This window comes from Sturnira hondurensis, unplaced genomic scaffold (genome assembly GCF_014824575.4).
Source record: "Sturnira hondurensis isolate 20B ecotype Veracruz unplaced genomic scaffold, ASM1482457v3 Scaffold0004998, whole genome shotgun sequence".
Classification (NCBI taxonomy): Eukaryota; Metazoa; Chordata; class Mammalia; order Chiroptera; family Phyllostomidae; genus Sturnira; species Sturnira hondurensis.
The window spans coordinates 2,081,752-2,107,882 of NW_028077629.1; the positions used below are offsets into that span (position 1 = coordinate 2,081,752).

Here is a 26,131-nt window from a genome sequence, read left to right on the forward strand (position 1 = left end):
CAGTAAAAGACAAATATGTAAACAGTTGAAATGATCATGATGAATGCTATAATAAGGTCATTATCAAAATTTTTTAGGAACATAGAGAAAGGATAGGCAACTATGATTAGGGCTCACGAATGGCTCACAAAGAAGATGACATCTGGTCTTAAAGAGTGAAGATAAATTTTCCAGGGACAGAAGAGTATAAAAGCATTTCAAATCAAAGGAGCTGCTGTACAAAGCACAGAACTGTGTGCCCAAGGGTTATATGAACTGATGAACTCTAGTGTGACTGGACTATAGGGAATATAAGGAACGATAGTACAAAATGAGGCTGGAAAAGGTTGGCATAAGGTTGTAAAGAGACCACAAGCCCTATTAAGAGGCCAAACATTAAATGTGCAGGCAGCAGAAAGCCCAAAATATTTTCAAGAAGGGAGGTCACATGAAAACTGTATTGTTGGATAGTAACAGTCTAAGTTACTAACACTATCTCTAAAAAGAATAAAGGGGTGAAACCTTTTCTGAGTATCCTCTATATATCAAGCACTTTGTTATATCATTGGAGCTTCAAAAGAATGCTCTAAGGGACTCTTTTTGACCCTTGTTTTAACAGATAAATAAATTGAAGGCTCAAAATGTTCCATCTGGGGAAAATCTCAGGCCTTCTGAAATTCAACTCCACAAGGTGGGCTTCCTCTAGTTCGGGACCACCATCAGCTAGGAAGCCAGGCTCAATAAACAATAGGCCTGATCTGGCAGAGCACTCGTGGGAGTGTCCAACCCATGGCCCATGGGCTACATGTGGCCCAGGATGGCTAAAAATGGGGCCCAACACAAAATCGTAAATTTACTTAAAATCTTTTTTTTTTGCTCATCAGTTTTTGTTAGTGTCTATACATTTAATGTGTGGCCCCAGACAACTCTTTTTCTTCCAGTGTGTCCTAGAGATATCGAAAGATTGGACATCCCTGTATGAGTCGTCCTCACTTTGTATACAATTAAAGTTAGAAAACTAATGTGCTTCCAACATATAATGACTCTTTATGACTCTAATACTGTATTTGTGAAAAACAGCTGACTAAATTTGGTAAGACGGTAATATTTTATACGTATACTTGCATCGAATGAACTAATGTGATATCCATAGCCTAAACAGAATATAGGAAAAACATTACATAGCAAATTAGGTCACCTACATAAACATAAGAACATACTTTTCAACTTATACCACTAAATTTACAAACGTTTTGAAAATATGTATCTAACCACTTACTAATTATATACAATATGAAGGTTTCAAACATTCTAAAATCTATTAAGACATACAAAAAATGAATTAAAAAATAACTTTAAAAAGTACAAGTCCCCAATTCTGAAAAATGACAAGAAGAATCACACCTATTATGTATTTTTCTATATCAAGCCAACATTTCTAAATGGACTATCGCATCTGAATTATGGAAATCTAGCCAAAGACAAGGTGAATAGGAAGTAGGTTTGTTGGCTTAAATAAAATTCAAGCCTGGATTCTTACTTTTCTTATATCTTAATACTTCCATTTAGACTATGAACTTTAGAACATTTTGCATCCTAAAATATTTAGCTTTTTGGCAGCCACTGGCAAACCTGCATATGTATACACTATATGCCTGAGACTGAGAAAAAGATGACCCAATCTAAACTATAATGCTGTTACATACACCCACTTCCTATTTATCAACCAGAACAGCATTACTGTGCTCTTGTAAGACCTCTCTCTCTGGGTAACACGCACTGTACAACACCGAAGTGAAACAATGATCGAAAATTTAAAGCCAGAACTTCAGTGGAGGTAACAGAAACGCAAGGCAGGTTCAGAAGGTAGTAGTAGGTCTTGAACTTTCAATTAGCCCTTCCGATGCAGGCTTTTTCCCTAAGCTATCAGTTCACAGCCATTATTGGTCATCCCAAAGGACAAAGTATGACTAAAATCTACTTAAATAAATGACTTTCAGACTTCTAACTGTAAACAACAGTATGAAATATACTTTACCTTCTAACCCAAAACATGTTTGCATGTGTACATACAAATACACTTACTTGTATATACATATATTAACTAAAATTACATTTTATAATATTTTCCTTAGCATATGAAAATATTCTTGTATTTTCTATTCTATTTCATTTTTTAATGAAAATATTGTCTGTGGTCCATTAAACTGATTCAGGATCAACCAGGTGGGTCACAGACTGCAGCTAGGTGATTCTGATCCCACGTCTCCCACCCAGCTGTAGGAATGAGTTTAAAATGACATCACTGGTAACAGTCACTCTCTGGTGATGGAGGATAGGAAAATTAAAAAATTGTTTTCATTTTTCTCCACCCACACTAGTGCACAGCTGTGAATTACGAAGAGAAAGCAGGCCGAATTTCTCAGGTGAGAAGCCATGGCGCCCGCCTGGGTGCTTTACCCAACTCCACACTAGCCCACGACAGGCCCTCTGGCTCTGCAGCCCTCTGCTGACGCTGCGGTTCTCACAGGTGAATTGTAAGAACCTAAGAACCCATAATGAGGCACCTGTCACCTTCTAAATCAAAATTACTTTTCATCTGCATTAGGAAGCTCTTGAAACTGTTTATGAGACCAAGACTAGATTCTGAGGTGTTTTGTTTTGTTTTGAAATGTGAGATACTATTAGAGTAGAATAAAAGAATTTGGGGAGCTGGCAATTTTTCATTTATTACACAGTTTTTACAAAAGATTGTAAAATAAGTACTTTTATATATAACATACCAATTCATGAAGTGTCAGTGTGTAGCACTTAGAGCAAGATACAGCAGGTGTTATGCAAATGCCTTCTGATTTGAGCTAAGTAAGCATCATGATGTAGCTCAACAATGACTTATCAATGGCAAAACATTTTCAATTTTTTATGATATTAATGGTTTATAATGTTATATATTGTCTAATGTTTCATACTGTTGATTTTTCAAATTAAATTCATTTATGTTTTGTAAAAAGTATATTTTAAATAGTGGCCAGTGAATACTAATTTTAGTTGCATTATCTGCCTGCCTCGATTATTCAGAGAAGAAAGGAGTCTGTCACCCTCTTGTGGTAATTTTGCTGTAGTGTATTCTCCAGGAATTTCACATCAAGTGAGATTTTTCCTTTTCCCTCTAATAAGCAAAGTGCTATTTTGACCATAGTTTCCAAAAGCAGTACATATTATTTTCTGCTCTCCACAGTACATATACTTTGTGTCAGTTTCTACCTCAGAAATCTAGTCTTTCCCTTGTTCTTTTAGGAAATATTCTCTTCTTCCCTTCTAATTATCTTTCCAAATTTTTTCTGAATTATTTTATTTTAATGGACACACAAAATATTTATAGCTAATCTCTACTGTCATGGATAAGCTTTAACTAAATGGAAATAATTTAAAATGTATGGGCTGAGCTGTCAGAATTTTCCCCCAAAAGAATAGGTTTGCCAAGTTAATTAACAGTCCAGAAATTTCAAAGGTTAATTACACTACGCTAAATATTTTAAGTTTTCAAAATAATAAAAATTTCTTTTCTTTAAATTGGTCTAGATCATATCCACTTGGGAGCAGCAGGAGAGGAGCTTGTGGAGACAGCTGGGCCCAGAGTCAGACCAGAGTTTTAGACAAAGCATTGCTGGGGTATGGAGGACAGACTGACAGGGGAGAAGGAGACAGGGAAATCAGTTACAGGGTGTTTGCAATGACAAGGCAATGTGGAGAGAAGAAAAAAAATTGAGCAATACTGAGATGTAGAATCATTAGGTGTTAATTACTGTGAGAAGAGGGGAGTGGAGTGGGAGGTCTCAAGCTCACCATCCAGCTTTGGTGACTGGGTGGATGTTCCATTCCCAGAGATAGGTAATGACACTTCAGACACACTGCATTTGAGGTACCATCAGGAAACAGCAAGTAGGTTAACAAGGTTTGAGGATGTGAAGTTCAGGAAAGAGGACTGCGACTAGGTACCCACAGAAACCTGCATGAGAGATCACCCAGGGGCAGTGTAAAGAACGGGAAGAGATGAAAGCTGAGTGTGGGATTGGCAACATTTAAGTAGAGTCCCATCTTCCTGCTAAAACAGTTACTCTGATCCTATAGTTACAAACTTGGTTCACTCCTGGAGAAACAGGAGATCATTTAGTCTTCCTGCACTCTGCAGATCAGAAAACTGAGGATCAAAGAGGTTATTAACTGACTTTATTTAAAGCTATTCATCTATAGAAGTGAATGAAAACTCAAGTTTCCAGACTGACCCTAAATTGTTCCATCCTAACACCATTCAAATGCTCTCTGTAGCACTATGTCCTCCTTCCATGTCTGCCTTCTGAATCTTCAGAAGGAAAGAAAGATCCTTTCTTCAGTAATTGTCTGATGACATTAAATGCTTCTGTTGTTAATTCTGCATCTATCATCAAAACTAAAATGTTGTATTTTCCAAGATTACCTTCTGACAATACAGTTCGTTAATGAGACCCCAAATTTACAATCCATAACACATGCTCCCCAAGGAATCTGGAAAATAAGAAAATGCCCAGTTCTATAGTTATGAATAGCAAATGGCAATAACATATGGAAAATGTTTATGAAACACTTCGAGAGGAAAACAGCTGTACCTATTCTCTGTAGTCCTTTTAAAATGTTAGATGGTTGAGAATGAGTTTCGCCAATTAATTCTATTATATACCCCAGAACACATTTTCATAATTACACTTAAGAAAAGCAAAATGTTAGAGATTTCTTTGGCATACCTGTTTGGTTTGGCCGCTGCCAGCTTGGTGACTTGACAATGCTGGTGGAGCCCACAGGCTTGAAGGCAGCAGCGGTTGTGAGACTGGCCACCCCTGGTCTGGCAAAGGCTGGGCTTTCCGGCCTCTGAGGCCCACGCTGTGCTGAAGCTACTGATGAAGCGAATGGCTGAGAAGGCTCCTGGGTGCTGCTGGAAAGAAAATAAAACATTTTTGGTGAAATGGTAGCAAGCTAACCTAGCAACAATTGTTTCTTTTTTCAACCTATTCAATCTCTAAGGAAACCAAAAATAATAATCAATAACTAATATTAAAAAAAACTTCTAAAACCATAATCAGGAGTGCCTCTCTTTAAAACAAAACAAAACAAAAAGGAAAGTAGATTTCATTTGTTCAACACTTTGGAAATTCTCTTTAAAAGGTCTTCAATGAACTGTACTTGAACAAGAATTAAATAAAAATTTAAAAAAAGGTCTTCAATGAGAAATGAGGCCACCGAAAAACTAATACAGCCAACCTTTTTAAATAATAAGCTGACTTCTTATTCCTCTCTATAAACAATCACCAGACTAAAATAATCAATTATTAAAGAACCCTTGAAAATCTCTATAAAACGGCACAGATGTTTCTTTCCCCTTTCCCACATTCTTCTGGTATTTTATGAACTAACTTTCTCTGACATCTCACAAGTCATTCTTTTCATTCACAGACTCAGTCACTAATTCATTCAATAAATACTTAAGCACCTACTATCTGCCAGACATTGTGCTATACGCTGGCCACACAGTGGTAAACAAGGAACGACACCCCCAGTCTCACAGAACATGCACTGTTCTGTGCTCACAATACAAAAAAAACAAGAGACAAGACCAGCATTGTCCATTCTCCATCAGAGTTCCTTGTTCAACAAGAGGCCTTATCAGTGCTGGTTCTAGTTTCCTTTAGATCATACGGTTTTTTCACCCAGTTATTTGTCATTTATGATTACATATCATTTCCAAAAAATGTTTAGATAGCTCAAATTATAAAATATGCACAATGGAATGACACAACACTCTGACAATTTCTCTCAAATGAAGTATAATAATAATAATAGTTATTATAACAACAGCAATAATGATCAATCCTACTAGCTTTTCAATAAAAATTGAGGTACTGGTTATAGATAATTCTATGCAGAAAAACTGAATTTCCTCAACATCTGAAAGCAATAGCTGGAACAACAGATAAACAAAAATAGGGTACTATTAATGACTTCAATGAAATAAATACCCTTAAGTATACCATTTAGGTTGAGAATATTTCAAGGAAAATAAATTTCAAATTCAATCACATCCACTATACTAACAAGTAAACAAGAATACCTAATTTCCCCAATGCCTCTTGAATCCTGGATAACACCTCACTAAGCAGGCCTGAGGCAGCCTATCCTGTGGAAGGCCTGCTTGCAAGGTTGGCCTCTGACTGGCATTTGGGAACTTGGCTCATAAACAGTTCCCTGCAGTCATATAAAACTTCCTCTTAAAGATAAGAGTTCCTCACTGCCTAAACTATATAAACAATGTTATTTACACTAAATACTTGCTTTCCTTCTGAGAGTCTGAAATTTCCGTATGAACTAGGTACGGTGTGCCTCTGTAACGAGCTCAATGAAAACCTTGTCTTAGGTACTTGGTTTCTAATGAGCTTCTCTGGCAGACAACACTCCGCCTGCTTTGTTGTTAGCTCTCGTCGCTGTAGGAATCAAGCGTGTCTCGTTAGACTTCACTGGGAGAGGGCTTTTGAAAACACGAGTCCCGCTTCTTCCATGCTTGATCCCACCTGCCTCTTCTCGTGTTGATTTTGCTTTGTATTCTTCCACTGGAATAAATCTTAATCATGTCTGACTGTAAATCCTCCAGTGAATCAGCAAACCTGAGGGTGGTCTTAGGGCACCTCTGACTCTGATCAGTTTTGAAAAATCATACACACCAGAGCTATTTTAATTTTTTTGAAATATTGTTATCTCAAATTCAAGTATGATAGAGCCACCACCTTTTTGTATCATTTCTAACCAGTTTAATGAAAAACTAAAGCACGATTGATGTTAAACATACCATACAATGAAAAATTTAAGCACTCTAATTTAAATTTTTATAATAAATAAAAAGTGAAAGATTGCTTACTTAATGCAAATGCTAGACACAATCACCAATAAGGATGACAGTAAATAATATTAAAGGAAACAGTTTCAGCATTATAGTATAACGGTCATGAGCACCTTTTAAAAGCTTCATGAAGGACAATTTTTTTTACTCCTCTAAGCCTCAGTTACTACACTTTAAGTGGGGATAATATGTGGCTTATGAGCGTTCCACAAGTCTTAAATAATTATGTACAAAGTGCTTAACATACTCTAAGGCATGGAATATGAAGTTAACATATAAAAGAATAATTAATATATTCAAATAATAAAATATTTTCAAAATTTTAGACAATAAAAATAATTTTTGAAAGTAATGCGTAAGTACAGGTCATTTTATTTATCATTATTATTTTTCATCCTCACCTGATTTGAGTATTAATTTTTTTTGAGAGAGAGAAGGAAATGGAGGGAGAGAGTTAGGGAGGGAAACACCGATGTGGGAGAGAAATATAGACTGGCTGTCTCTCCTAGGTGCCCCTACTGGGAGTTGTTCTTACATGTGCCCAGACCTGGGATCAAACCCACAATCCAGGCATGTGCCTTGACTGGGAATCAAACCCATGACTTTTGAGCTTACAGGATGACGCTCCAATCAACTGAGCCACATTGGCCAGGGCGGTAGAGGTCATTTTAATTTTAGGGTTAATTACTCATGTGGATTAGTTATTTTTTATAACTAATAATCATATAATCATAGTTCTGAGAAGAAAATTTATGAATAAGCAATACTAGAAATTCCAGATGAAACAAAAAATATGGAAACAAAAACAAAACCCAAATCTTCATTTAATATTTAATAAGGTGAAAGAATTTAAATTTAATTCTAGGGGAACTGTCAGACAAACCTACTTAGAAAAAAGAGACCAGTATGATAGGAAATCAATGCCAAGCCTAATGAAATTTGGCTGAGAGAACTAGTAATATTGGCTCAGGATATGGAAAAAATTCAGGAGAAGCATGAAGAGCAATCCTCAAATATGTGATAGTGAATTCACTCAACGTGGATACACTCTGTTTGCCTACTGTTGAGTAGAATCTACAGTGAGAGAGATTTGGTTCAATAAAAAGAAGTACTTCCTAATATGAAAAACTGTCAAAAGGCGGGGAAATCTGTTTCCTAATAACACCTTTCACGAGAGATCTGCCTCCAGAAGGTACTCAATCAGAAGCTGAAGATGCAATAGAAGGAATTTAACCATTTAGAGGGTGGAGAGCTAAGATATACTTCTGCATTACATTCAACAATATACTTCTGCATGACATTCAACACCTTCTAAGATGTAGCTACAATGTCCCTCTCCAATCATATTTCCTACCACTTTGCTATACAAACTATATTCTGCTCAGGCCTCCTCTCTACCCACAGTTCTCATATTTTTCCAGGCTGTACACAGAAGGCACCTCTCCCCACTCTCCATCTGCACTGGTCCAGATGGTATCCATAAGTAATAGTAGTAACAATAATACCCATCATGTACTGTGTCCCATGCTATGCAATTAATGAATTTCATTTACTCATGCAATCTTCTAAAAGAATAGATACTCCTCCCTTCACTTCATGGCACAGATTCACTGCATGACATATAGTTACATTTCAATTTGTGATAACCAGGGTTTTCAAAAAAAATTAGTAGTAACTTTTTTATGTATCTTATCTCCTCCACTACATTATAAACTAAGGTTTGGGCCTTTACTGTGATGTTGGGAATGTTACTTAGCTCTATTTAAGGTTCTTCATTTGTAAAATTAGATGAAAATGTTATTTTATTCAAAGGTTATCGCTAGAAATAAAATACAACAGAGTAATACACACTCAGTACTTACCACAGTGCTGAGCGCATGGTATACACTCAAGAAATGACACACCCTGTAATACCTAGCAATAAGCACATTTCCTAAATAAAAAACCCTCATCTGTACTAAGTAGTTCGTGATAGTTTTGTTTCAGGATTTTGAGAACAGATACAAGCTTGTTTCCTCAACTCAATTTTAAATAACACACAATATTTCTTAAAATCCCCATTTAATAAGTATCTCATAATCCCCAAAATGTTTTCATTTTTTGTTTCTTTTGTATGTAGTCTTGTATATATTTTCTCCCAAAAGTCCTAAAATGTTTAAATCTCAAAGGGTGTTCAAATAATAAGCAAGAAAGATGTTCCATTAAATTCAGGATGGATCAGTAGAGTTCAATATTCTCAGGGGACCTCTACTTATTAAAAACACTTACTGTAGTAATGTGAGAATATTGGTTTTCTCTAGACAATCATATATCTGAATATATGAGGCCTAGGTATCTAAAAATATTTTTTTTCAATTTTTAACTACTAACTACCATTAAAGAAAATACATGAACTTTAGGTATATTGTACTAAATATTAAAGAATAAATAAAGTCATTGGCCATATTATTTTATGTCTGACAATAAAATGTTATCAATAAATATTAACAGCAAAATATTTTAAATTAATGACTAATTTACTAATATAGTATGACATAATTACTTAGATTCTTATCTTATTTCTAAAATAATAACTTGTAATTTTTTTCTAAGTTTAAAGTGTTTAAGACATACCTAAATTATGAACAAAATTAAAATGCTTTCTAAAAGACTCTAATGAGGAAACCAGAATAAATCTGTAAATACCCTTGACTCATGCCACAGAAACTAAGTATCAAATAAGGTCATTTTCCCTAGTTTGCCAAATAAACAAGCTGAAATAAAATGTTAAACTAATATTATTTCCATTTCAAGAATATCAAAGTTTTTGTTTTTTATTTCAAAAACTGAAAATGGAGGAAAATACAATAATGAAGCAAAGATTTCTTTTAAAAATGGAGCTAATGAGGAAAAACAGAGAAAGGAAGAAGAAGTTCACTTTCAGTGTCAGCAACCTGATTTATCTAGAGTTTACATTCCTCTCCCACATTTGTTTAACTGTTATAACAAATTTCTGCTGCAGACTGAGAACAGTTGGAAATTTTAGGTCTATTTTCAAAGAAAAACTGAAGAATGTCCTTGAGGTGACTTTTATTCTAATTACATATTGAGAATTTTTAAAAAAGCTAATTGTACAGCGTGTGTTTCATCATCACAGTTTAAATTAAACAACTTTTAGCTAAAGTCTTGTAAAAATTGATGTACTAATATACAGACTCTGATATAGTAGGAAAGGATTATTTCTGAAAGGATCATAATTATAAGCAACTTTTTACTTTATAGAATTCCGTCAGAACTTTCCCTCTACAAGAACCAGGATATACAGGGGAGTCATGAGTTTCCTTCCTTCCAGATATCTGTTTACAATTTTTTTGTGTGCCTTTTCCTAAGCAAAATTCCTTCTTTTAAAATCTTAACCTATTTTACTTTTTAAAGATTTTATTTACTTATAAAGAGAGGGGAAGGGAAGGAGAAAGAGGAGAAAAAACATCATTGTGTGGTTGCCTCTTATTTGCTCCCTACTGGGGACTTGCCCTGCAACCCAGGGATGTGCCCTGACTGGGAACTGAACTGGCAACCTTTTGGTTTGCAGGCCTGCACTCAATCTACTGAGCTAATTAGGGCTAATTTTTTAAAATATATTTTATTGATTATGCTATTACAGTTGTCCCATTTTCCCCCTTGCCCTCCTTCACTTAGTACCCCCATTCCCTCCAGCAATCCCCCCTGTAGTTCATGTTCATGGGTCATGCATTTAAGTTCTTTGGCTTCTCCATTTCCTATGCTGTTTTTAACATTTACCTGTCTCTTTGGTACCTACAAATTTGTGCTTCTTAATCCCTGCACCTTTCCCTCCCAAATGATAATGCTCCAAATGATCTCCATATCGATGACTGTGTTCCTGTTATGCTTGTTTGCTTAGCTTGTAATTTGGATTCAATTATTGATAGCTGCGGATTTATTGCCATTTTAATGTTCATCGTTTTTATCTTCTTAAATAAGTCCCTTTAGCATTTCATACAATAATGGCTTGGTGATGATGAACTCCCCGAGTTTTACTTTATCTGCCCTTCAGTTCTAAATGATAGCTTTGCTGGATAGAGTAGTCTAGGTTGTAAGTCCTTGATTTTCATCACTTTTAATACTTCCTGCCAGTCCCTTCTAGCCAACAAAGTTTTTTTGAGAAATCTTCTGACAGTTTTATGGAAACATTTTGTAGGTAACTCTCTTCTTTTCTCTTGCTGCTTTTAAGATTCTTTATATTTAACCTCTGGCATTTTAATCATGGTGTGTCTTGGTGTGGTCCTCTTTAGGTCCATCTTGTTTGGGACTATGCTTCTTGGACTTGTATGTCTATTTCCTAGAAATTAGGGAAGTCTTCTTTCATTATTTTGCCAAAAGTTTTCCATTTGTAGATCTTCCTCTTTTTCTTCTGGCACCCTTATGATTTGGATGTTGGTACGTTTAAAGATGTCCCAGAGGTTCCTAAGCCTATCCTCATTTTTAAAATTCTTTTTTCTTCTTGCTGTTTTTTTCCTTCCTTGCCTTTCAAATCATTGATTTGATTCTCAGTTTCATCCCCTCCATTGTTGGTTCCCTATAAATTTTCATTTCACTTAATGCAACCTTCATTGTTATCTGTGTCTTTTTCACCCTGTTGAAGTACCCAGTGAGTTCCTAAGGCATCCTGATAACCAGTGTTTTGAACTGTGCATCTGATAGGTTGCTTATCTCCATTTCATTTAGTTCTTTTTCTGGAGTTTTGTTCTGTTCTTTCATTTGGACCATATTTTCTTGTCTCCTCATTTTGGCAGCCCCTTGTTTATTGTTTCTATTTATTAGGTAGAGCTGCTTTGACCCCCTGTCTTAGTAGCATGACCTATCTGGATAAATGCGGCTTCTTGAAATCTTTGGCTGTTTGATTTCCACACACCTCAATTTTCTGATAATTCTGAGTGATATTTGTTTCGTAGTCTAATTGTATTTTTTTTACTATAGTTGTACACAGAGGTGAGGCATATTTACCTATGCCTCCATCTTTCCTGGGAGCCCTAAATTCTTTAACTTAGATTTTTTGTATCAAAATTCAAAATGCTACATAGACTATCATGGCAAGAAAAAATTTGATTATTATACTATGCTTTATTATAATTTTAAAGTTTACTGTGATACAAAAGCAAAGATCTGAGATAAAACATTTCTGACACTATCCCAACTGCTCTTTCTGGTACCCTTCTCGCTGAGTTAGCAAGGTCCCCTCAGGGTATCCTGCATTCCTATTTTCCAGAATGCCAAGTAGCTTACCTGGTAGAGACCACTGCCATTTCTCAAATACGTAAATATACTTAGATTGTGCCATTTGTTATTAATAAAAACTAGTGATAATAACTACTAACACTTGCTCAGTCAGTCCATAACTGCAGACACGCCTTTTATTTTTAAACAAGAAGTTTATTTAAGTAGCAAGATGCTTGACTTGAAGGGTAAAGTATTTAGGACTTATTTCTTTTAGAGTGCTTCATCCCTGCTGAAAGATAATAGATTGCCCTATATATAGTAGCTATGTACAAAAAAGTTATAGAATTGTTCTTAGTTTTACAATAAATGAAAAGCATTGAAATTTCCCAATTGGAAAAAGTATGCAAGAATTTTTATGTTGTTCTTTTCTTGTTAAACAGTGAGAGCAAAATAACTTACTGGAATACAAAGACAACTGAATGCCACAAATGGAGAAGGGAGTGCTTTCACAGAGCCAGTGTTTTTCCTCATCCCATCTCCATTTGTTATCCATCAAAACATACCACTGACCATTTCGTTTTAAACAAATGTACTAGGGGCTTTTATGAGGAGATTATTCCAAGTATGGTCTGCAACCTGTCACTGTACACAGGCTTAGCCCTGACAATGACAGATGTCTGCTCCTTTAATACTCCCAATTCCACAAATATAAAATAATTTTGGATATTTCTTTCCTTCAATTTTTTATTTATCAATGTTAGAGAGAGAAGAAGGGGAAAAGAGAAAGAAACATCAATTTGTTGTTCCACTTATTTATGAATTCATTGGTTTCTTCTTGTATGTGCCCTGACTGGGAATCAAACCCATAACCCTGACATATCAGGACGACACTCTAACCAACTGAGCTACCTGGTCAGGGCCAGATACTTTTTCTTAAAGCAAAATGTACAATGCTCTTTCTCTTTGTTTAAACACCTCCCTGTGTTTCTGAAGTTACCTGGAATTACAAGTAAGTATACTGAAAACCTGAATAACAGTGAGAAGGATATACCCATATGATCAACAGAGAGCCTGTATCATATCAGGCTTTCACTAACTACAGTCACAGTTGTATACTCTGCCATTAATTTCATGTTCTGTCAGAAATCAGTTCATACAGTTATTTCATTAAGATTACACCTTTAATAATGGACACTTGGGATATATTTATTATTTATATTAGGCTTAATAATTTTTGCTCTAAGTTTAGAAGAAAAATTTTTGTGTTTCAGTATTTCCCAGATATGGCCCAAGAAAAGCCTTCATCTTTGATAATTATACCATAGCAGCCAGATAAAACCAATCATTTTATTATTCTTTATCATTTTTTTCAAAAGGTATAAAGCTGTATCTTACTAAACATTCAACTATTCTAATATAGCTACATCCATGCAATAAGAGGGAGTTCTACTGTAATTTAAATACTTACACAATAACTCATAATATCATATCAAACACCACGTGTGCTAATAAAATGTCACAAAGGGTTGAAAGGCAAGTTCATCATACAAAATAATGTGCTTATGCATTAGCATTGCACTGAAATCACAGTGAATTTAAAGCCGGCCATAAATCAGCTCTAGGATTTTCACATCTGGCCTGTTAATACAGTAGTTAAGTGTTACTGGAAGCAGAAGCTTTTGCAGCACATCACTGCTGTGAAATCTGCCCCCGTAGTACCTTGTTCTCTTAACCTGGCTAGAGCCAGCTGATTTCCTCAAGGACTGGAGATATGAAAAAGCTAAAGGCTTGGAAACAGGGCTGATGCAAAGTGCATCCAGGAGTGAGTGACACTTTGCAGGACTGGAGAGCCTGGTGAGCATTTAGAGTGAGTTTTTAGTTGAAAAATCACTCTACAGCAGAGAGTAGTTTTCACAGTCGGTAATTAGAAATGTTTCCAGGCGAGACAGAGATAGACACAGAACTAAGGAACAGTAGAAAGAGGATGAAAAGAAGGGCTAAGAATCTATTATATCATTTTACTCACTAATATAGAATTGATTAACTTTTCATCAAAATCTAACAATACTATGTTTTAAAAAGCATGTGAAACTATAAAAGACTACTAGAAATTATGTATAAACAGAAACCCACAAAAATTAAAATGTTTATTCTTTTATTAGCCTTTAGATTACCCTCAAGTATAATTGGTTTGTGGGAGAGGATAAAACTAATAGAATCTTAAAATAGCTATTTATATCTGGTTCTGTTCCAGATATAAAAATTCGAATTATAAAACCCCCAAAGTCAATAGGCACACAACATGCAATAATCCACACGACTGAGAAGTACCACAGACAAATGGCAGTAAAAAGATAAAAGGATGATTTATGCAAAGTCGGTATTAACATTGTGGAATTTATCTACAACTAGAGAAAATGTCCATAACATGATTAAGATCTCGTAACAGTGCTGTCACTGTTTCAAACGGGTATGTTTACTTTGAGGTGATGAGTAAGGCAGGGAAGAGTGCTGGCATCACATCAGACACACACGTTCACGCAGTTCTACCTGGTTTTTGCAGCAATCACAGCAGCCACGCTAGCGGCTGCGCTGCTCACAACCGCAGCGCTGTATCTAGCAGGAGAAGAGAAGGTAGAAAAATTTTGAAAAACTTCCAAAGAACTTGTCACCACATTCCTTGTGGAGCTGCTTAAATTGATATGTAGGGAAAAGAAAAACAGAGAAGAGGAACATAAAAGAAAGTGAGAAGAGATAATATAATAAAGGTAAGACAGCAACCATCTCATATTACTATGTAGACATTACACAGGTGTGACACGTCAGAAATGTAATCGGAGTCCAGGCCATTTATTTACTTTTGCTATGATTCTTTTTCAGAAATTAAAATTTGATATACTATAATCCTCCATAAAACTTGTTTTTGAAGTACAAATACTTTTGAATATATTTAAGTTTACTGTGTCTAATCCCATTTAAAATTAAACCAACATCACATAACATACACTTGAAGACTGATCTGTCAACAATTAAGTAGAAAATAAACCTAAACTTGAAGTTTCTATAAGCAGAGAAAGAAGAAAGGTGATATTGATTTTTCCAAAATGTCTCTATATAAAGGGTTTCCCTTAGAGATGATAAGGGTTTCCCTTAGTGAGAGCCTGACATTTTAATGAGATTTGTATGTTCAGGGTAAGTGGATACAACCAGCTGCCTGTGCAGAAGCAGCAATACATAGTAGCATGAATGAGAAACAATTGTTTAAAATACTGAAAGCAAAGCTATTTGGGAAGGGCAATCACCTTTGTAAAATAAAAAAGAGTAAATATAACAGCACCTTCTGTGCTAATGCTCTACAATTCTATTTCAGTTTGTTCTGTTAAGATTAAAACTGGTGGTATGAAATTTTATCTTCAGAACTCTTATTATCTGAAATAATAATTATTTTCCTCTGATCTTTCAGGAAAGGTCAAACACTTGGACAAGAATCACCATTCCATTATTAGGAATGTAATGATTTCCAAACTGGGTTATCCAATTAGAATTGAGAATTTCTTTTTTATTAAGTAAAAAGAAAGTCTGAAATGCACAGGGTAAAAACCTGCAGTGTCTCTTCTTAACTTATGATGACAAGTTATTAATAAACATTCTCACTGTACTGTAATCATTTTTCCAAAATTTGTGACACTGTCCACTTCCAACACAACATAATTATGTGCCAAACTCACTCCGGGTTAATGAGAGGTCAGCTGTTGAAAACTGTGAGGCTGACGTAAGTCTACTCTCTGTCAGAAGCATTTGATTTTACCTTGGCATTGGCTATAACTTTATAAACCACTAGAATTCAAATCAAAGAAATGGTGGCAAGCCATTTAAAGAAGAAGTTATAAAGATTTGTTTAACTTCAGGTACAAGTTTTTTGCGAGTCTATAATTTAACTGAACCTTATGGTCATGTTTTAACAACTGCTGTGAATGACCAGGAAAGGCAGACTGGGGACTGGAAAGAGAAATGAAAGATGCTATAGGTGGCAGAGCAGAGTGACATGGGTGTTATGCCAAGTGGAAGAATAAAGTCACCACATGATTCAACTTTGAGTTTTTCAATTACTTTGCATCTTTGAGGCAAAGGCTACTACAATATTTGAGGAAGCAATGGGGAATAATAACAAGAAACTTCAGTCTATCAAAACATCAGATAAAAGATAAATCAGCTAAATTATTCTTCTCTTTCAAGAAAAAAACTAATGAATTTCTTTCATCCTATTGTATCACAATAATAATATAAGGGACTAATGGGCAGAGTCTAGCAAAATCTCCTAAGAAGAATTAACCTGAGTACCTTTAGGTTATGTCTGGGTATCTGGAGCACATGATCTCTATCACGCCTTTTTTGGAGGTGAATGCTTTTATTAGTAAAGTAAACTTATGGCAAACTCAAGAGAGTTGACTCTCCACATCATAGTGAATAAATAAAAGGCACAGATTTCCTGACTCTCCGTGAGAATGTGGAATCTAAACAAAATGTGAAAAATAGAAATGCCGTGTCAAGCGGTGTTCCAACGCTGAGCGCCAAGCTTTCTGTCTACATATTAGTGATGTAAGTTCTATAATCTATGATCAGTTTTTCTTTTAAGTCAAACAGTTTTAGTACTTAATTTCACCACCAGCATTAAAATTTAGTCATATCCAAGAAGGAAGAACTCTACCTAGAATATGTTGTTATTTTAGAAAGTGTGGCTACTTGACTACCAACATGTAGAACCTGAGGACTTGCAGGTGGGTGAAGTCCACTCTTGGGTAGCTCCTCCAGGGAACTGTCAAATGTAAGTTTTCAGAAGTTAAATAAACAAGGCAAAGGAAGTATTAATGAAATGTACAGACATTGATAAATACTATCTATACTACCTTTTAAATGTACATTGCTTTCATTTGTGGAATACTGCTGTTTTTTTAAACTTCATATCTATATAAAGTTAAAACCAAAACCAACACCCCTCACTACCACCAAATACAGGTTGTTTTCACCCAATTTTTTAATATGGCTACTTCCATGTGATCAGATTATGATTACAGAGGAAGAGAAGTGGATAGGAATTCCCATATACTATGTCTTTTGCATGACTCAGGGAAATTTCTTGCATGGCTCCAAGAAATTAAGTTGTCTAATGTCATATACCTAGTAAAAAGTCAGCTGAAATTTGTACCATTTCTACTACAAACTGCTTTCCAGCATCTTGTGGGACAGCTGCCTGAAGAGTATACTACAAAAAAACTAGGAATTTCCTTTCAAGTCAGAATGTTGAGTTTGCAGACCTGAAATTATTTGAATGTTTTTATGTTGATGTAAATAAAGTATTTTATACAGTTACACAACAAATGCTTGCCTGCAATGATATTACTTGATTTTTATCAATATAGAAATTAAAATATAGTTATAAAGAATTATCCATGTCTACATTATTATTATTATATAAATGAGAACAGGTAAGAATAGGAAGTTGAACTTGAGTCTATCAATACATCCATGAACTATGCTGACTGGAAAAATGAGTGCTAGTTGAGTGCTAATTCACCAAATGCCTTCAAAAGCTAGATTTCCCAACCAAATGCACCTGGGGGATTTCCCATGCGTTAACACACTCAATACCTATTCCTTTGCTTAGATAATCTCTAAAAATACTAGGTTTAGGAAATACTAGGCTCGTTACATATGGAACAAATATCAATATCTACTCTCATTCTAACACTCCCTAATATTTCTTTATTCTTTTTAGGGTTTGCAGAAGCTTTGATTAATAGCACCTCTGCAGCAGCCAGACTTTCTGCTTTGTCTTTATATGAGGTTTCATTTCTCACCAGAGAGGTATGAAGGCTTTCTCCTTCCCAGATATGTCTGGAGATATATCTGGAGATATGCCCTTTAGGCTTGCTTTTCTTAGGAAAGATGAACAAAGAGCTGTTTCCACATCATCTTTCTCTGCAGTTGTGTCTTTCCTGACACAGTCTTTGCAGGGTCTTTCTATGCTTTCCAGTGGAGAACCCATGTTAGCAGTCTGCCCAGGCCAGAGCAGCCCCAAAGTCGCCCGTCTAACTCACCATCCTGACCGCCCTGCAGGGCCAGCGAGAGGAGCTCTGTTCCTGTTCCACAGTCCTGACAGCACAGCTGTCAAACAGCAACATCCTTCTGCTGTGCGTGCCGTCTCCTCCCTTGTTCTCAGGGGCCTCAGTTGGTCTACCTGTATTCCCCATGAATTTTCCACTTCTCTTTCTCTGCTGCATGCTTCACGTCCCTATTCAGAAATGCTATAGTTTCTCTTAAAAACAAGAACAGCAAAACTACCATCACCGTCTACTTTCCTATTCTACTTAAAAGCCAAACTTAAATAGTTTGCTCATGTATTCTCCATTTCCTCACCTGCCTGTCACTCTTCCCCACCTCCAGTGGGCCTCCTTTCCCAACCTCTAAAAACCATATTCTTGCCAAGAATACTAATGGCTTCTTTGTGGCTAAATTCAAGTGATAATTTGCATTCTTCACTTTCTAGTACAATTTCACTGGCCATGCCTGGTTGCAGGATGCTAAAGCTCTCCATCAGTTATAAAATTTCGAAATGTTAATTTGGCTCACCCATATTTTGATGAAATGATATGCAAACTATATAAGCATAACTTTTTTACAAAGCCAACCTTTAAAAAGAATGCAGGAGCTTTCTCTTGTAGCATGAAAACAGTGGTCTGCGATTAAGAATTTCAATGCCTCCTCACTCTCCACATAAATATTATAAAATAAGTAGTGTGACTTGTTACATTGCAACATAGCAAGTTTTCAATAAGAGTAGAAAGTCAGAAAGGCTAAAATATATATTTTATAGCAGGTAAAGCCAAAAAACAAAATTTTCTTCAGTATTTTCACTCTCTCACAAAGCAAATATTCATATTGCTAAGCTGAGAGTAAAATATACCAGGGTCAAAAGTCTAAACTCTGCGAGTGCATTGGCATAGCAAAGCTATTCATTTTAGCCAAAGAAACTTCTAATCATCTGGAAAAACGAGTATCTTCCACTGGCTTTCTGACAATATATATGGTGAGTGCGTTCACATGCAGCTATAACTTCCCTTCTGGGAAATTAAATCAACTAAACTGCAGTTGGAAATTTCTGGTACTCTTCATTGCAAGCTAAATTCATTGACTGATTTCAATAGCTTTGTTGTCTACAGCAATCTAAAATGATCTGAGACTGCTAATTCTACAGGCATTACAGATGGCATCTTGAAAGGAACTTAAAATCAGCAAGCAAGGGCATCCTTGCTCTACACAGAGGGAAGCAGAGAGGACTGTCAGAGGTTAAGAGAAGATTGTGAAGTAAATTATCAAATGTGGCAAAACCACTCAAAATGAGGTTTAGTTTTTGTGAGAGCAAAGAAATACAACTGATACAAAGAAATGATTTTTTCTTGGAGCTTTCCACTTTACCAAAACAAGAGAAAAGGGAAACAAAAAGTGAGATTTCTGAAGGAACTGGAACTTATTATGTGCGTTGGGTAAGAGTTTACTCTTGGTTGATATATCTGATCTTCTTCACACCTTTCAAACTCTGCCTTAACTCTGATATGCTTCTCTGCTGTTGCTTTCCCCAGTGATTTTACCATCATTAAATGTCCCGTCTTGTATTATGTGAAGTCTTCAGTTACCTCTATTATTTATTGACCTTTTTAGAGAAAAAGATCAATGAATACGCATATACTATACCCATTTAAAGTTACAATATAATATAAATATTTAAGGTATAGTATCAACTTGAACATCACTTGGAATAATACTCTGATAGAGCCTGACTCTCTCAATAACTTACAAGGTACTTCCCACCAATCTCCATCACCAATTGCTCCTCTGGACCATTCCTATAAGTGATTTCAGTGATTTCTAGCAAATAGGAATAACTTCTATGGGGCAAAAACCTACCATTTTGTAGTACGTATTAACATAATCCTAATGTTATAAAAATAATTTATACTTTAAAAGGTATTTTTTTCAAAAATTCTCACTGCAGCATAAAAGGATGCATTATTCAATAAACAGTGTTCAGTCAATCTGTTCAATCTGTTACCTAGTTGAAAATATAAATGACTCTGTATGAATGCCTACTGTTCAATAGCCACCCACTGTGTAAGTCCTTGGAAGAGTCAAATGTCTTACCAAAGCCACCACAGCAGCTCACGGGATAGTGAGAATGTAGAGAACAAAAGCCAAGGTCCACATGCCCTTTAACTAAATATTCTGGATCATATATCCTGAGCTCTGTCATTCAATAACACTGCATTCAAATATTCATTCAATAATAAAATATTTGAATTGCTACTTCATGCCAAGCATCCTCACATATTCTACTGCCCATTTTAATCTCCTGCCCTCATGAAACTTATATTCTAGTATCCACTTTCTTCAAATGGACCACAAGAATCAGTGCCATCATAGTTTCCATCCCATTCACCCACCACAATCAGAAGTAAAATCCCCTTGGGTCATCCATCTTCTCCTGGACCCATTTCTTTACTGTTTTATGTATCTCCTAACCTGATCAATTCCTCATCCCTCTCAGCCCTCAAAAAGTATCTATCATTCTACATCTTTCTTGCAGTACCTTCAAACAGAGGTTCTCTCATATCTCATATGTTTATAAAACTGGAGATGATACAAGGTCCTCCTCGTTCCTCTTTCTAACATTGTGGGTCCCCTTTGATACCCCCAAATCCCAAGTCCCTTGAGCCTCATATCATCAGACTACCCCACTCACTGCCTACTCATGCATTTTCTTGCCTCTTCCTCACCCACTATTTGCTTTAGCCCCTGGCTCCTGCCTCTCTCTTTACTCCATTGTAATAATCTATCTTGATGGCTTTGATGTTATCATGTTGAGTCACTGAATAACGTAATTGCTCAATTTTTGACTTCTTCACCTCAATCAAAATTCCTAAGGTTGTCTTAGTCCTAGACTCCCTCAGCTACTCCAGCACTCACAACTTTTACTTTCTTATCAGCAAGTATAACATGTCTAAGATCTGGATTTTAAGAAACGTCTTTTCTAACTCACTCCTCTACCTCTTGATTCTATTAGTTTTACTACAATGAACTTTTACCAATTAATATTATTGAGTCTTACCAACTGAATTCTTATCAAATTCACCGACTCAGCAATGTTCCATTATCTATCCCCACAACCCCCGATATTTCCACACTCCTGTCAGTTCTTCCCTGAACTACAAATCCATCCAATTCTCCACATCTCCATTAGTACCTTCAAGGCATTAGCCACTATCTTCTCTTGTCTGAACTAAAGGAATACATATAACTAGTTTCCTGCTTTCATGATTTCTCCCTTATAATCAATTTCCCATAGTATTCAGAGTGATCTTTTAAAAACATACACCAGGTATTACTCCCATGATTAAAACCCTATATTTGGCTTCCTATTGAATTGGTACTAGAATCTGAACCCCTTAATACAACCTATAGGGCAATTTTTGGATTTATTATATATATCAATATATAAAACATGAACAAAGACCACTGCTAATCTATGAGGGCTGAGACTAAGGGAGAATGTTTGGGGAAGAAGAGACATAGCTATTAATTTAGGTCAAGAAGCTAGTCCATATTAAAGCTACAACCAATTACTCATATAACTGCCTCTAACTAAATGCAGCTTAATTATCCCATGATTTTTCAGTTGGTTTTCTTGAGATTATTTATACAATTGTCAAAGATTAATGCCAGGGATTAAACATCATATATGCCACGTGACATCTGACTAGTGCAGAATAAAACTATATTGCTTGTCTTATAATTTTAGGAGCCATATAACACAACTAACTCATATTGGGTTTATTTTCTTTTAAAATCCCTAATTTTTATATTTGTTTTTGTTAGTCTTATCCCTACCACCAAATATGCCCTATAGGAGTAAGAATGATTTGATATAAACTGCACATTACCATATTAAATTTTTTTCTTTCTTCCTCTTTCTCTCACTATTTTTAAAAAATAGACTTGGTCCATTTTCCTAGACTTCCAAGATACTTCTGGCTATGCGACACATATGCTATTCCTCCCTGCCTCATGACCCACACGAGGTTAGACAGTCAGCTACAGGGGTCCTCATCTAAGTCACTGACTGACGCTTTAAACAACATCCTTTGGTTAAATTTCTTCCACCTATTATGACTTTACACTTAGTCATTAGCCTCATTTCACTATTAAATGCAATGAGACCTTAAGGGTCTTTCCTTGATGACTTAAAATGAACACTTCCCCCAATCTATCCAAGTGTGTTAAGTTGGATGTGATTTGTTTCTTGAGAGCCATTTAATTCTGCATCTGGATGATTCTGCCCTCCTTTTGTTAGTGCTCTCTAGCCATGCTTTTGGGTACCTTCTAAACTTCTTCCAGGTGATCTCAAGGTCAAACCAGTTAATGGTATAGATGTTAACCCTTTTGTTTTTTGGAGATCAATACTATATTTACCTGTTCCTGGTCTTCTATTTTCTTTCCCATTCTCCAGGATTTTTTTTAAATGCACAGAATACTACTCAGTAAATCTTATTTGTAAGTTCTCTAAATTCCTGAACTACAAATCTTTAAGAAAAAGATACTACAGAGAGTTCATTTCAACACACTTTCTAACTGAGACTACAATTCTCTCCACGATGTAAATAAACCAACACTTTTTAAATTTTGGGTGATTTTTCTTTGCTTACTTATTATCTTTCAACAATAAACATTTATTAATTTCATAATAACCTTATCATTTTATTACTTTTTATCTCAAGTTAATACTGTCTGGTTGTTTTATTTTCCACATTTAAATATATTTTTGCATGTGTGGAAGTACATTTTCTCACATTCATGTGGTGCTGCTTCAATATCCCTGCTAATATCACTGCAAAGACATTTGCTGCTTTTAACGTTTGATTCCACTACTGTAACCAAGCATCAGTTTGAGTCTACCAAGTCTAAAAGTGCTGCTTCTTTATATTAAAATCTCAAATTCACCCAATCAACTTGTGAAATAAAATGAAGCCATGAAAATCTTTTAGACATTTTCTCAAACATTTTTTTCTTCGAACTATTTAGGAGATTGGGATAAAAAATTAAAGTATGTAAAGACAAATGCATAAGTGTTACCTTAGCTTTAAAAAAGTCTCTAGTCCAAGAAATAAATGCAGACACTTCAGAAGTAATTAGGTGCATCTGGGAGATAAACACCTATCAGTAAAGTTGGACACAGAAGCAGCACCCGACATATACTTGATAAAAGATATAAAAATAGAGAAATAGAAAAGCACAGACATGGAGGTTGAGAATGCTTTTAAGATTAATGTAATTTGAAAATAGTCCATTAATTTGACTAAGAAAGAAAAATTAAAATGTTTAAACATTCATACCTGTCATAGGTTTTATACTATATTATGTAATATAATTTCAATTTTCTCTTATAAAAATCATACCATCATCATAAACAGATCTGCAAATAACATACAGAAAAAACTTGGGCTTCTGAAACTTTCAGTGTAACTGAAATATGTAAAATTGAATAGTGCCAAAAGTAGAAAATTAAGCCTTCCATTGTGGTACAAAATTGCCTATTATTAATGCTCCTGATTCACTTTTTTTAAAGTTGTGATTTCTTTTTTCTTCAGTCTTTTTATTTTAAATTTTTAATTGCTGTGGATATAGCACAGGAACTTGATGCTCCAGATTATTTATATCCCATCCAATTAGTTTTTTTTTTAATCCTCACCCAAGGACATTTTTTGTTGCTTTTCAGAAAGAGAGAAACATCTATGTGACAGAGAAACACCAACTGGTTGCATTCTGTATGCACTCTGACTGGGGCTCAAACCCGCAATCTGGTTATGTGCCCGGATTGGGAAACGAACCTGTGATCTTTTGATCTACTGGATGGTGCTGCAACCAGCTGAGGCACACCCGCGAGGGCGCAGTTGTGATTTCTTTTGGAGTTACAAAAAGTAAACTGCAGGAGGTGTCTCCAATATTGAGTTTTAGTCAGGAAGGCAAGTTTCTTTTATTTTCTGTTTTAACTAAATAAAATAATTTTGTTGTGTTATTTCTCTCTCTAGAGGTAAAGTAGAAAGAATTTATCCAAACAGCATTACAAGAGAGGTGTTGCTGATGTGATAAAACTTCTAAGGAACTTAGTGTAAATTCTGGACTATGAAAGTCAATTTTTGCAGAGGAGAATAAAGATTACTGCAATAATGGTAGGTTCTATGGCTTGTAGATATAGGAGTTGGAGTAGAGCATCATAGGATTTGGGGTGCCTAGCAAATGAGATGGCATATTTAGAATGATTATTCCACATATTTTTATGAAAAATATTTAGAAGGGGTAAGTATCGCAGTTCGATTTGAGAAAAACACAAGTACTTCCACAATTAAACAGAGAATTAAATAATTGCTCTGTGAATATATATATATGTATATATATATGATAAAAAGGAATTTTGTTTCTTGTTTCAATAATGTTACTATTCATAAGTAAAATGTAGTAATTACTTATGCTCAATAGATGGCAACCTCTACATTACAGTCACTAAACCATCCTTTGCATAAAGTAGTATAATCCACCAGAAGAAAATGAAAGGTAAATTACAAATATTCCATATTTTGCAATAGACAAAATTATAGCTTGGTTTTATACCAGTTTTTATTTTGGTTTGTGGTATTTCTTTCAGGTTGGGGAACATACTGTGCAGGAATGTATATGATGGTATCAACTACAAAATTCTATCTGGGTGATACCATTTTTATTTTTTAAAATTAGACTATGCTGTGGAAACACTGGTGTTCTATGTTTCAAGGTAAATTCAATTGTTAAATTCTTATCCCATGAAAATATGTAAGAATATGACACTAGGGAATGACTTCTGATTTCTTTGCATAGCTTATGAAGGATAGTAATTTCAGGTAATTTGGTCAAATGAATGAGTCTTAATAAGGATATGCAATTAGAGTCCAGCATATTCGTGAAACACAGCAGTAGCAAAGTCATGGCACAGGTCAGCATATTGTATCTTCATTAATTGGTTCTATGTGGGTTGTATGATATCTGTGACAAGCTAAAATGTTTTAAAAACTAGCTGTAAAAAGAATGTTTAGAAATATTTATGTAGTTCCTGCTTTCTAAATTTTCAGTGAATGTGCAAAAGTACAGGTTTCTGTTAAAGAAGTCACTTAAGATCTGTTCCAACAGCCTTCAGCTAGAAATCATGCAAATACTACGTAGTGCTACAGGACAGCATAGAGCAGGATATTTTTTCCCCATAACTGTTTTGGTTTTGTATAATGTTACAGGAGTTTGAACCATTTTCTCCTAAAGAGAGGCAGTCACACCTCCTTTGATGAGTACTTTAAGTCTTTGAAAACTATAAATCTGTATCATTTATTATTACTGGTAATTCTTAACCATAAGATGAGAAAAAATCAGAACCTGCAATCCTTGAACAAGAGACATAAAAGACTGATAGAAAGTATGTATTCATCATGATAATTTAATATCTTTTGCTAAACTAAAATACTATATACTTATTTATATAGACGTATTTAAACAAAAATTTTAATGTGGTTATTAGATAAATATTTTATATTTAGTGAAATATATTAAAAGGGTGAGATCAAGAAAATCACCATTTAATTTAGAATAAATTGTATGGTGCCTGACAATGTATTTTAAGCATATGTTTTTAAAAGAAATATTTTTCAATGAAATTTTCTATGGCCTCCCATAATTCTCTATGCTGGCAAGCCATATATTGTTAACCATCTTTCCATTATTAGTAGGTTACTAATAATATGGCTGTTGCTTCTTTTTAATCAATGTTGTAGATTAGATTCTTAACTTCAAACACATCCTGAAAAATGATAAAATTATTTGTGTTGGTTTTTCCAATCAGAGCACTAAGTTTCTCATCTACCTGTTTCTAAAATTAGT

The 26,131-nt window shown here is 35.0% G+C and overlaps 1 protein-coding gene across 7 annotated transcripts in view; it reads right to left on the reverse strand.

The window, feature by feature from the left end:
* The window catches only part of PDLIM5 (PDZ and LIM domain 5), a 208,726-nt gene that overhangs the window by 39,384 nt on the left and 143,211 nt on the right, over positions 1 to 26,131 (reverse strand). For 5 of the 7 annotated variants that reach the window (XM_037046088.1, XM_037046087.1, XM_037046086.1 and 2 more), the window contains one exon: positions 4,761 to 4,948. In XM_037046088.1, the coding sequence (XP_036901983.1) occupies positions 4,761 to 4,948 (188 nt within the window). Of the gene's footprint in view, positions 1 to 4,760; positions 4,949 to 13,840; positions 13,973 to 14,671; positions 14,826 to 16,836; positions 16,947 to 26,131 lie in introns of all 7 variants that reach the window. The other 2 variants (XM_037046092.1, XM_037046084.1) reach the window with 2 other exon arrangements.